We start from the raw sequence: 13,747 nt of genomic DNA on the forward strand, positions 1-13,747 counted from the left end.
GTTCAGTTCCTAACTTAAAATTGTTGCTTTGAGGTATGTTGCTAAACTATTTCAAAAAATCAAATATAGAACTAAAAACCTGGCAGAGGTATTTCTTGGAGTTAAGAGCTTATGCTTTGTAAACAGGAAAATTCAGTGTGTTGTGCTATCTACAAGCAGACCCATCACAGCAGTGTGCTAGGTGCATACTCAAATATGCTCAGCAAACACCTGTGGCTAGGAAAAATGACTTTTCCTGGTCCCATCCTTTCTGTTCTCTAAAAATCTGAGAAATAACTGCTATGATCACAGAATTCTTCTTAATCAGAGAGCTTGAAGATATACTAAGGTATTCAAAGTGTAAGTTAAGAGATTTTTTATGTAGCACTTAAACTACTTAGAGTGATCAGAGCCAAAAATGTAAGAATCCTTGAGGAATCACAGAATTGACCCCCGAATCTAAAGTTCCTGGACAATTAAGATAATGCAATTTCTGAAAACATCAAAAAGTCTCCTTGCTTCCAATTCACACTGTACATTTCATTGCTAAGTATCTCGGCCGTGTTCTGCTAGGGAATTTAATACGCAGGAAAATCCCTCAGTTTATTGAGGTCTCTAGTCTATTCTCTTTTCTATCCAAACCTTTCTATTTCCCATCTCCCTCTCAGCAATATTGTTAGACGCTGATGAAGACTGTGGAAACAAAAGGACAAAGAAATGACCTCAATGTCAGAATTTAGGTTAAATAGCACTTTACTTTATCACCAATAAGTCACAGCCTTTATTCCTTAAAAATATATAAGTAAGATCACTAGTTCCTATAGAACAAAATACTTTCTAGATGATGGTTTATTTTTTAATTCTTAAAAAAGAAATGACTGCATTCTTTTGAAAAGATACATCAATTTCCAACTGAATCAGGAACATTTATTTATTTTTTATCAGAAACATTATACTAAAAAGTGTATGAAATGGAGGTTCTCAGTGTGATTACCGCTTAAATGAATATATGTTTCACTCTTGCTTTTCTTAATCTACAACTAGTGGGACTATAAACAGATCACTGAGGTGGTTTAGAAAATCACTTGGGAATTAATCTATTTAAATTCAAGGCACTGTTTTTTAACACCTACTATCTGTTATACATAATATTCTCCTATTGACAAAATTAGATAATTTTTTTAAAATTTATATAGTAACCAAGTACTTTCATCTAAAATATTCTTATTCTTTCCTAATCTCAACAAATTACTTTTTAGATAAATAATCAATTTTAACTAAGTTTCCACTAACACTAATTAAGTATGCTTTCAAAATAAGTTATCAAAAATAAGGGAAGCTCCAAATTGGTTAAAATTTCTAGGCAAAGCTAAACTCTACCCCTGAGCTAATTTTAGATAAACACTTTCAAATTTAGTTAAGTACAGTTAACTCTGTATCATGCATCCATGTATGTATAAACAAATATTTATGTATAGAGATATATTTACAAAGTGCTATACTATTATGAACCTAAATATTTATACAGAGATCCAATGCTTGGAAAACAGAATCAAATACAATATCTTGTTCACAGATTTTTGCGACAGCTTTCAAATGAGATACAATGCAGAATTCTCACTGCACTTGTTTTAAAAATTCCATTCCTCAACTGAACATTTTATGTAAATATTACGAGAGCCCCCTACTGACCAAAAATATTGGCAGTACAGCAGAATCAGCTAACTATCACTTACATGCATCCAACATGCATGTAGTGTTAATACCTATATCCAATGCTTGATACTGAAAGAGGCTTAATTTGGGAGGAAGGGGTAACAGGATATCTGAACAGAACAAATTAAACAAATGGAAAGGGGGATAAAAACCATAGGAAGGATGTAGCTTATTATAATTAGAAATAAAAAGTTACTACTAAAGTATTTTTATTTCTTGTGCCAGAAATTATATTAATCGCTTTATATACATCAGCTCATTTAATGCAACCACTTTAGTTATTTTATAGTATTTGGGTGCGTATCAATTCTCATTGTTTTCTGTTCAAAATTCTCTTTGTTGGTAAAGACAGGATCTCTGTAAGGGGGCAAAAACACTTTGGGAGAAATTGACAAAACTAAACAATGATGTAAGGTATCCCTTAATTCCAAGGTTCTATAAAACTGTATTATTTCAATATAACTTTTTTAAAACCTGCTAAGAACTAAACTTTACTTTTTCCTACTTATCTTTCTTAGTTTTGCTTACGAGTGAATTTTTCTTCTCTTACCATGGACAGTGATGATCCATTCTCCTAACACAGTGTCCGCAGCGGCTGCAGTGATGGGAACGCTTTGGTCTCATCAAATTACACTTGTTACACAATTCCCAGAACTCCCTTTCTATAGAAGGAAATTAAAACTCATTTAATGAAAGCAAATGACTAGTGTTGAAATAAGACTATAAAGTTTTTACAAGATTTTATAGGAAATCTTCAAAATATATGTCTGAGAGAGATTTCTTCTTCTACATCTCCAATGCAAATGTTTGTTGTAAATACTGCTGTTCCATTCTATGTGTGTCTCATTTTGTAATTTTCTAATTTTAAACACTATAAAATAAGATACTATTGTTACAGTCAAAGGGACAGAAAACAACATTCTTGGGTTTTGGACATATTTCTAAATGTAAGTTAAATACAATGATGAAAATCAAAAATACAACCAAATTATTACATTAAAACAGAATTTTATTTAAATGAATTAATTTCTAGAAATAACATTATCTAAACACACTATTTTTACAAAGAAATAATGCTGAGTCCTGGTTGCAGTGGATTAACGAAGCTAAATCAACCCTATAAACTCACTGAAGAAAAAAAGATGGCATTTCCCTCCTTTCTCTAAACAATTTTAGTTTTTTAATACTAAGGGAGTCATTTGGCAATGTGTGTGGCAGAAGGGTGGAGAAGGATGTTGGATGAGTTTAGGAGATATTAGAATAATTTCAGTAGCGAAGAAGGTTAGAAGAAAATTACTATGTAATGGAAATACAGGAGTTCTTTACAAAACTCTGCCCTATCATCAAGTAACAATTTCCAGAGGAACTCTGGTGGCACTGTGGTTAAAGCACTGGGCTGCTAACCAAAAGATCAGCAGTTCAAACCCACCAGCTGCTCCATGGGACAAAGATGAGGCCTTATCCTTCCATAAAGATTTACAGCCCTAGAAACCCTATGGGAATGCTCACAATCATTAGCCATTGCTGCTGTTGTTATTATGCACCGTCGAGTCAGACCCAACTCATACTGACCCCTCCTTGGGTTTCTAAGGCAGTGTCACTATGGAAGTAGATTGCCCCATCTTCCTTCCGAGGAGTGGCTGATGGGTTTGAACCGCCAGCCTTCTGGTTAGCAGTCAAGTGCCTTAGGCACTATGCTACCAGAGCTCCCTCATTAGCCATTAGAGAGATGCAAATCAAAACAACAATGAGATACCATCTTGCCCCAGCACTAGTAGCAAAGTTCAACAAGATAGAATAACAACAAATGCTGGCAAGGATGTGGAGGAACTGTGACTCTCATACACTACTGGTGGGACTGTAAAATGATACAACCACTGTGGAAAGCAGAATTAGAAATACCATTTGACCCAGCCATCCCATTACTAGGTATATATCCTAAAGAAGTGAGAGCCATGACAAGAACAGACATATGCACACCAATGTTCATCGCAGCACTATTTATAATAGCCAAAAGATAGAAACAACTTAAGTGTCCATCAACTGAGGAATGGATAACCAAACCGTGGTACACACACACAATGGAATACTATGCAACCCTAAAGAATAACCTAGAATCTGCAGAACACCGCTAATGTGGATGAACTTGGAGGACGGACATTATGCTAAGTGAAATAAGTCAATCACAGAAGAACAAATATTGTATTAGCTCGTTATTATAAGTCAAGGTACGGTTGATCTATGGAAGGAAATTTTCTTTGTTGGTTACCAGGGGTGGGAGGGGAGGGGAGGGAACAATGTTAGATAGAGAGAGATAAGTATTGATTTGGGTGAAGAGAAGGGCAATGTACCAAATTTGAGTTATTGACATGGTGGCACTGAGGAAGAGGAAGACATAGAGAGGTACATGGGAGGTACAGACAACAAAGATGAACCCTTTGGCATATACAGTACTACGTTATCAGTGAAGGCAAGCATGGGTATACAAGTGGGTAGATGGGTGGGCAGGTTGAACTATTAAGTATGTCTATGAAGTGGGGAGTGTACCCAAGACCATGTATAGGGTTGGCAGACAATGGTCCTATAAGTGTATTTGTATGATCTGTAAGAATTCCCAAGTGTATAATAGAGCTGACAAGGGACAAGGTTGTAGTCACTTCTTGGTCACAGCCAGCTACCCAGAGGGACTGAGTAGTTAAACCTGTGGGCTCGGGACCATAGTCACAGGAGACATCAAGCTCAATTGGCATAACATACTACACAAAACACTGTTCCACCTCCTACTGTGACGAGTAGCGACTGGGATCCTAAAAGCTTGCAAGCAGCCATCTAGATGCAACAACAGGTCTTTCCTCATCCTGAGCAAAGAAGTAAACCAAAGATTCATGGAAACAATCAGTCACAGTGAATTGTACACCATGCGATCTGCAGCCTATACACCATGGGACCAGAAGAACTAAATGGTGCCCGGCTACCACTGTCAACCACTCGGAGGGGGATCTATGTAGGAGATCCTGGATAGAGAGGGAGAACAAGGTGGAACAAAACTCAAATTCATTTGGAGGGGGGGGAGGGACCAGGTTTGCTGGTGGAACCCCTGAGACTATGGCCCCTAGCTGCCCTTCAGGTTTGGAATTGAACCCACACCTGTTGGCTTCCAGCCAAACAAAAGACAGGCATATGAGTTGAACATGTACCTGAGGTAGATACAGTCCTCCTTGGAGAGAGCAATCATGGGAGAAAGAAGGGCTGCTTATGCACAGGGAGACAGTTCAGGGGACAGGAGTGCAGGGGAGGGATGGACACAGGGAAGAGGTAACTATCAGGAGGAAGTGGGAGGGGAGCTGTTGCATTGGGTAAATTGTAGGCAATGTCATGAGACAGTGTATGTGAACTGCTGCATGAAAAGTGAATTTGCTCTGTAAATTTTCACCCAAATCACAATTAACAACAACAACAACAAAAAAAGATCTTTCAGGAATGAAAAAAAGTGAGCATCAAATTAATTCATGGTTAAAAAAAAGAAGAAAGAAAGAAACCTTATGGGGCAGTTCTACTCTGTCCGCTGAGTTGCTATGAGTAGGAATCGACTCAATGGCAGTGTGTTTGGTTTGGTTTGGTTTGATAGTGAGAAGAGTAAACAGCAACATTCTGTGCTAAAAACACCAAGTTTTCAGAAACAAAGAGAAAAAGCACTTGTTTTCATTATAAACTGCTCTAATCAGACACATAAAAATGATATGGGAGAATTATGCACCAAGACAAGATAACTGCTTTACTACAAAGAATGTATCTTTTTAGTATTTGACAAAATGGAATTGTATTTACACAAAATTCTTAGACCTTCCATCACTTACATCTAAACTTACCAAATAACCTCCTTAAAGAGATGGATGTAGTAAAATTAAGCTAACTATCAAAATACTGACTGAATATTATACTGTGTATATTAGTATATACAGAGTGGGACTGCAGCACATAGGAGGCACTCAGTGGATGCCTACTCAGGTATGAAAAGTTTAAAACGAAGAAATGAAATATTTTAAACATAAGAAGAAGAAAATACCAGTAGGTAGTCTTCAATTTTCTGCAGATATTTCTAATCTGAATTCAATTTTTTTAGCTTAGTCAGAAGTAACATCAATATACAATAACTTTATAGAGCAAAGCACTGAAAAGACATTCTGCTGTAAATGCCAGTAAGAGCCCTGGTGGTACAGTGGTTAAGTACTCAGCTGCTAACCTAAAGGTCTGCTGTTTCAAATCTACTAGCTGGTCTAGTGAGAGAAAGATGAGGCAGCCTTGGAACTCTATGGGGTAGTTCTACTGTCCTACAGGATCACTGAGTCAGAAGTGACTCAATGGCAATACGTATAGATGTCACTGAAGAAATTAATAAAGTGTGAATAAAATTTATATCAAACTAATTATTTGTTCCAATAATATACATAATACATTTAAAGGCTAATTTCAAATTAAAATCCTCCCTCATTTTTTACTAACAATTCTTTTAATGAAAATCATATCATGTGAGAGAGCAACAACAGTAAAGCTTAATTTAGAGATCAATAAACCAGTAATATTTAGCTGTGAGGTGGAAGCTCATTTAAAATACAACATAATATGGTGTAACAAGCATGTTAGTTTTTCCCACTTAGCTCGATGCTCACAAACATCCCAAGGTTATACTAAAATTCTGAATTTATATATTGCAAGGAATAGAGACATGAAGTAGATTCTTCACACTACTACCTCAATGACCTAGTTTTCAATAAAAAGACAACATAAAAACTTCATGTTCTTAACCAGTCCCTTAAAACATAAATGTGGTGTATTCATTATAGGCAATTTCAAAGAAGGTAACATGTAATATTCTAGAGAATGAACTCTTTTTTTCATGCTTGAAAGGCTGTAGTCTTAGGAAGGAAAAGAGCATTTGGTTATTGTCAGAGAAAGTCTGTAATTCTGTAATTTAGACCAGAAGTTGGCAAACTACCGTCTGTGGGCAAATCTAGCCTATCACCTGTATTTGTACAACTTGTGAACTAAGAAAGATTTTTATTATTTTAAATAGGTGAAAAAAAGTTTTTAAAAATAATTTGTGACAAGTAAAAATCATATAAAATTCAACTTTCAGTATCCATTAAAAAAAAGGGTATCTGAACTCACCTATACAAATTCATATACAAATCATTTATGACTGCTTTTGTGCTACGATGGCAGACATGACTAGTTGCAACAGAGACTGTGTAATGGCCCATCTGGCCCTTCATAGAAAAGAAAATGTTTGCCAATCTCTGGTCTCAACAATAAATGTGTTTAAATAAAGAGCCCTGAGCCATTCCTTTGGCTAAATCACATACTAAGTTAGGCACTAATCGAGTTTCTGAAAAAAGAAATACTTATGTGAATTCACATTTTCATAAACACACACATATCCCAGTATGTTCAGGCAACAGAGAAGAAATCACTATTATAAAAATCTGGAAATTCAATTACTGTATCATCTATACGCAGATTTATATTTTAAAGTTCCCAGGACATTATATGATGTTTTTATCAATAAAAAAACCACCACCAACAAAAAACAACTACTAACCTTAATCTATCCTACATACCAATAATTAGAATAACCACCTTGTAGACTTTTTCTTTTCCCTATTCAGGGTCAAAAAAGAGAATCTAATTGATAATTTATGGAAGCCACAGAAAACAATACTTTACACAGACACATTTTTGTTAAAGGGAAGAATAATAAAAATATAAGATGAAGAAAAAAAAGACAAACCCCATAAAAAATTGAAAATATTTAATGTGACAAAATAGCATCACATTGTTTAACATGGATCCATATGAATGCCTTAAATACCTAAACGAAAGAAAAGATTTCATTTTGTTTTGTTTTGTTTATCCCTCAGAAAAGAAGGTGTCACCTTCTACTGAATCTTTCAGAAGTCTCTTATAGTAAGGGGCCCTCTTTCAATTACTTTATTTTAAATCACAAAACGTTTTTATCTTAAATCACTAAGCAACGTTTTAGGGAGAAAAACATAATTTGAAACTAACGAATTCAGTACCAGATTTGGGTCCTACTAAAGGTCCCGCCAGAATCAGCTGTCTGTACAGGAAATTACTGTAACTAAGCCTCTTACATGACACCTTTAAAAAGTAATATAACAGGGAGAGGAGAAGCTAAAATATGAGCGACTAACTGACTGTGATCGTTATTATATACATTATATGCATATGTATAGCCTGGGGTAAAACTAGGAGGGACAACATCAGACAAATTCAAAACATGCTATATTTAAAACAACCTAAGTGGAAGGGAGATGTTTGCTCTGTAATACTGTATCAAAAGTGGCTCCAGTGATGTCAAAACACTGACATCAAACATACAAGTTAAAATCTCGATGATGAAAATGTTCTAAAATTGGCAGTGGTGACATTTGCAAAGTTCTGTAAAAATATCAGGAGCTTGCACAGTTCTGTAAAAATATTAGGAGCTCTGGTGGCATAGTGCCTAAGGCATCTGACTGCTAACCAGAAGGCTGGCACATCAAACCCACCAGCTACTCCTGGGAAGGAAGGTTTGGCAACCTACTTCAGTAGTGATACTGCCTCGGAAACCCAAGGAGGGGTCACTATGAGTAGGATTTGACTCAACAGCAGTGAGTTTGGTTTTTTGGTTGGTAAAAATATTAAAAGCCACTGAATTGTATCCTTTAAATGGGTAAATTATATATGGTATATGAACTATACTCAAAAAAGCTGTTTTTTCATTTGTTTGTTTTAAAGTTTTGAATAAAATCATTTCATAAAACATCAAACTGGCAAAACTAATCTTTCTAAATTGAAAGTATTACTTTGTTTGTTATTTCAAACATGCATGTGTAACTACATGAATAATCTGAGTAATAGAAGTAGACAAATAGTTAAAATGAATTGAACAATTTCATTTGCCTGTTTCATCTATATGCCCAAAAGGTTATAAATCAAATTCTGGAAATCCTATCAATGGGAAAATGGAACAGTCCCTTTTTCTTACACTGCCCCATATTTGGGCATATATAGAGGGTCTCAATATATAAAAGTTATTCTAAGAAAACAGAAAGGTATATAAAATATTTCAGAATAATTAAATTTAAAATAGTTAAAATCATAAACATTTTCCTTTCTGAAGATTTCAATGATACAAATCTGTACAACCTACAACAGTGCTGAATAAATAGCACTGTTTTACAGCCTCAACTCTTTAGTTAGGCTATAGTAGTTTTCACTGTTGAAATTTTATATCTATCTATCTATATATAAAGTTAAAACTGTATTTACAAATGAATCAAGTAGCCAACACCAACAAGTACAGAATGACTTAAATTTTCCCTAGGATCAAAGCACAGGTGAGTGAAGGGCCAAAATTATTCATCTATGTATTGATTCATGGTAAAGAGAAGGTAGAGACAAGGATCTGAGTCTCACGCCAGCTCTGTCACAACCAGCTGTGCGATCCACAAAGGACAAGCTATGCTCCCAATTGCGATTACCCAGACTATCTACTTGATGCAATTACCATGAGGATCATATGATGTGAGATACCAGAAGACTTTAAAAACATTAAAATATGATAAAATAATACTTTCTTTTTTCAACTGGGCAAAAAGAAAGGTTTCTAGATTCAGTAGAGGAAAACGGAGCAAATGAAACTGAAACAAGATATAATACAGAACCTGTAAAGAGTCAGCAAGATGCCTTATGTTCTCAATTCTTCATCCATAAGCTGAAGGTAACAGTGGTTACACCACGTAGCCTCAGGCCCACAGATTAAATCTGTTTGATATCCAAATTTTTAAAATTTTGAATTATTGGTCAACAGTTTTTTTAATCATGAAATGTCAATAAAAATTGAGATTCCCTGTTTTCTCTTTAAAAAATCGTACAATCTAATATTGGTCCAGCATAACAATTTCACTATAGCTGTTTAGTAGTCATTTCCTTTGGGTAAGATACAACACTTTCAATATTAACTACTTCCCACCTGGCCAATTTCACTGACTTGTAGTTTGTGTCTGTTACATACAGCCATTTGAGTTTTAGACCCCTACAAACTAAAGAGTTCATTTTAAATGGTTCTGAATGAGGAAAAGTCTGCTTGAATTTCTGAGGCCGCGGTTTTAGACTTGAAATAGGTAACACATATATACAATAGTTCAGAGAGCCTTTGGTAAGGACAATTGGAAAGAAGAGGTATTCTACCCAAAGCATAGAGCACCACACCCCAAAAACCAACATACCTGTGGGTATGCACGCACACACACACACACACACACTAAATGCTAAGTGACAGCAGTGTTTCTTTAAGTTAAAAAAAAATTCAACATGGTTTTCAGAAAACTCTACACTACATAAATACCAGTAGCATAATGTTACCATGTAATCTCTAAACTTGCAAGGCCAAGTAAACCTTTTAAATGATGGGTCTCAAAAAACAACAATCAGGAACTCAAGAGTCCCCTTAAAACTAATTTTGTAAAGAATTACTACATCAGTTCCCAAACTTTGCTGCATATTGGAATCACCTGGGATGTTTAAAATAAACTGATACCTGGCTCCCACAACTCCTCCCCCCACCTCCAATTCTAATTTAATTAATATGGAGTGTGATCAGGTGATTCTACTGTGCAGCAAGTCTGGAAACCACTAATTTACTATAAAGAGCATTCTGGCTCTATTATGCACATCAAAGACACATACATTTCGTATTAGAAGAAAGTGCAGAGTTTGCACCAAAAAGTGAGACTTAGGAAAGAAGATAAATGAAGTTGTACTCTTTCTGGCAGCTACAAAATAAGCAATACATTTTCAATTCATTTTTGTGGGTGGAGTGATCATTATGCAACAGGATGATCACATTTCAACTGGTAAATAACTAGAATAAGGAAAAGCTTTCAAATTTTATACTGAATTGTTAGATCTTGGAGCAGTATGGGCAATAGTACCCATAATGCTACAAATATTTATGCCAAGTAATATAATATCATAAGGTAAATGACATCAAGAAGATTCATTTATTAAAATAAAAAACATAATTTCTCAGATAATTATATAACCATTGGAAAAATATTTACCCAGCAACTACTAAGTAAGGGAGACTGTTCTGAGCACCAGGGATATAGCATTGAACAAATGAAGAAAACAAACAATATCTATACCTTCACAGAGCTTACTACAGAGACAGAGCAGAAGGAGGAAGTCAAACAAACAAGGACACTGAAAGGGAAAGCCAGGGAGTGGGGGGAATGTGAGGAGTTGGGTGGGATTTGTAATTTTAAACACAGAAGCCTAGAAAGGAAACATATGAGCAAAGACTTGAAAGTGGTGTTAAATGACATATATATAATTGATATATATTAAAGGCAGTGAAATACATTAAAAAGATCATTCTGGCATGAAAAAAGTGATGAATTTGAAAAGCACCATACCTCCATGTGGGATCTTGGGGTTTTCAGGGAGTCTTCCTGGATCAGTTATTGAGGCCCTCACTAAGGCAACCAGACAAAATATGGAAATGCCATAGAATACTTTAAAAGAAATAAATAAACTAGTTATTTACCCTTCAAAACACTTTATCAACAAGCATATTTAAAATTTAAATTGTACAATTCGATCTGTACCATCAGAATAAATAATTAGGAAAGATAAAAGATTTAATGCCTAGAGCTTTTCACTCAACAAGTAATTCTCTCAAGCAGACAATCTTAAGTGTACTTGTTTTGAATCTTATTTTTGCATAATAATAACCAACCAAACTTGTTATAAATCTGATTCTTAATTAACTGAGAGATTCCTTATAAGTAATAGTATAAATGAAGGGATTCTCTATTAATTACTACATGTACTATATTTGAAAGGATCAAAACAGCATTTTTCAAAACGTTCAATAATTAAACTTTTTCATTAACTCTAACTGGCTATCTTCAACATTACTCTGAATTAGTGAAGTTCAACAGCCTCTTTTGATGGATCTTAAGAGGTCAAAATGAGTCTGTGTACATGAGAACTGTACAATATATTACTTCAATCTGATTCTTCTAATCATTAGAAAGTCACTGCCAGATTATGGCAGAAAATAACTATGCAGAAGTTCAAAGTGTTATCATAACATTACAATCAATAATTTTAGTATCATGAAATTTTCATTTCCCAGTGATATATATCGTCTCCATTCTTAAAACTCCATACTTGCACATACAAAACAAATACATTCAAAATACACACCAAAACCCCATCCCGTTGAGTTGATTCTGACCAATAGTAGGGAGTAGAATTGCCTCATAGGGTTTCCAAAGCCATAATCTTTACAGAAGCAGATTGCCACGTTTCTCCCACAGAGTGACTGGTGAGTTCAAACCACCAATGTTTCAGTTAGCAGTTAAGCACTTTAACCACTGAGCCATCAGGGCTCCAAAAATATACACAGATACACATATATCATCACTATTAAAAAAACCAAACTCACTGCCGTCAAGTCAAATCTGACTCATAGCAACCTCTCCTTGGGTTTCCAAGGCAGTATCTCTACAGAATAGATTGTCCAACCTTCCTTCCGAGGAGTGGCTGGTGGGTTTGAACCGCCAGCTTTCTGGTTAGCAGTCAAAGACCTTAGCCACTACACCACCAGAACTCCCATCATCACTATAGCACCAGTTTTTTCCCACACAAAATGATCTTTTCATATTTTGCAGCATTAGATAAATATGGGATATATTAATTTATCTCATGCTGCAAAATATATAAGGACCATTCTTTTTTAAAATTCCCACAATATAGTAAATCATTTAATATTAATAGTACTGTGGTATTAAAAGGAAGGTTATCATAGTGGTACTATACTTCAAAAATATTGACAATGAGAAAAACCTTTAATTATACAAGAAAATAAGCGCTAGAAACTTACTTATTATTAGTATGCCTGGAATATGTCCTTCTTCATAGTGAGGAAAGAGAACAATTTTGGGAATTATAACAATATTGTATAACCAGACAAAGACAATCAAACCCATGCAGCACCAACCATGTGGGTCAACAACAAAGTGAATCCGGAGAGCCATTTTGCAGTCTTATAACTGCCTGCCAACCCACAAGGAGAGATGAGCCTAAGGAGAGGGGAAAAAAAATTACTTATAGAGAAAACAATGATTCAATTAAAACAAAACTGCATTCCTAGTACCTATAAAATGGCACATTTAGTTTTCTTTATATATTGGGTTCTTTTGAGGACAATATAAAAGACTGGAAAACAGAAGCTCTGTGATAATTCAAATTCCACTGTAAACTTCAAATAATTTAATTTCCAGTTTTTACTACAGACTTCTATCAAGAATGTAAACTGGCACTATATACTGAAGGTAAAAACAAGTCTATCCTAAAAAAACCCATTGCCATTGCATCGATTCCAACTCACAGCTACCCTATAACACTGAGTAGAACTGCTCCATAGGGTTTTCAGTGCTGTAAATCTTTACAGAAGCAGGCCACCTCATCTTTCTCCCATGGACCCAGCAATTCCATGTTTCAATCCAAGAGAAATGAGTGCACATGTCTACCAAAAAATACATACAAAAATTCTCAGCAGCTTTGATCATAAGACTATCTGATTGTCATTTAAGTCAAAACAGAAAAAAAAAAAACCTCACTGCCATCAAGTCATTTCCAACTCACAGCGACCCCCACTGGGTTTCTGAGGCTGTAAATCTTTATAGAAGTAGATTGACCCATCTTCCTTCCACGGAGCAGCTAGTGGGTTTGAACCACCAATCTTCTGGTTAGCATCCAAATGCCTTGCCCACTGTACCATTATAGCTCCTTATAAGTCAAAACACCAAGTGTGGATTGGGGGGGGGCAGTTAGGTATTAACAAGAGTTACGAGGGAAACTTTGAGGGATTGGAAATGTTCCATCTATAGACAGAAATATTCTATACCTGTTGTTGTTGTTAAGTGCCGTCGAGTCGTTTCCGACTCATAGCGACCCCATACACAGCAGAACGAAACAC

The 13,747-nt window shown here is 35.3% G+C and overlaps 1 protein-coding gene across 1 annotated transcript in view; it reads right to left on the bottom strand.

Moving 5' to 3' along the window:
- The window catches only part of ZDHHC21 (zinc finger DHHC-type palmitoyltransferase 21), a 39,527-nt gene extending 26,724 nt beyond the window's left edge, over positions 1–12,803 (bottom strand). Inside the window, exons 1-4 of the mRNA XM_042783021.1 lie at positions 12,767–12,803; positions 12,650–12,679; positions 11,175–11,273; positions 2,246–2,357 (exon numbers count right to left, since the gene is read on the bottom strand). Of these exons, the coding sequence (XP_042638955.1) occupies positions 2,246–2,357; positions 11,175–11,273; positions 12,650–12,679; positions 12,767–12,803 (278 nt within the window). The remainder of the gene's footprint in view (positions 1–2,245; positions 2,358–11,174; positions 11,274–12,649; positions 12,680–12,766) is intronic.
- Between the last annotated feature and the right edge of the window lie 944 nt (positions 12,804–13,747).

The sequence above is a fragment of the Orycteropus afer genome, unplaced genomic scaffold, assembly GCF_000298275.1.
Source record: "Orycteropus afer afer isolate SDZICR_OR568_19922 unplaced genomic scaffold, OryAfe1.0 scaffold00584, whole genome shotgun sequence".
NCBI classification, from domain to species: Eukaryota; Metazoa; Chordata; class Mammalia; order Tubulidentata; family Orycteropodidae; genus Orycteropus; species Orycteropus afer.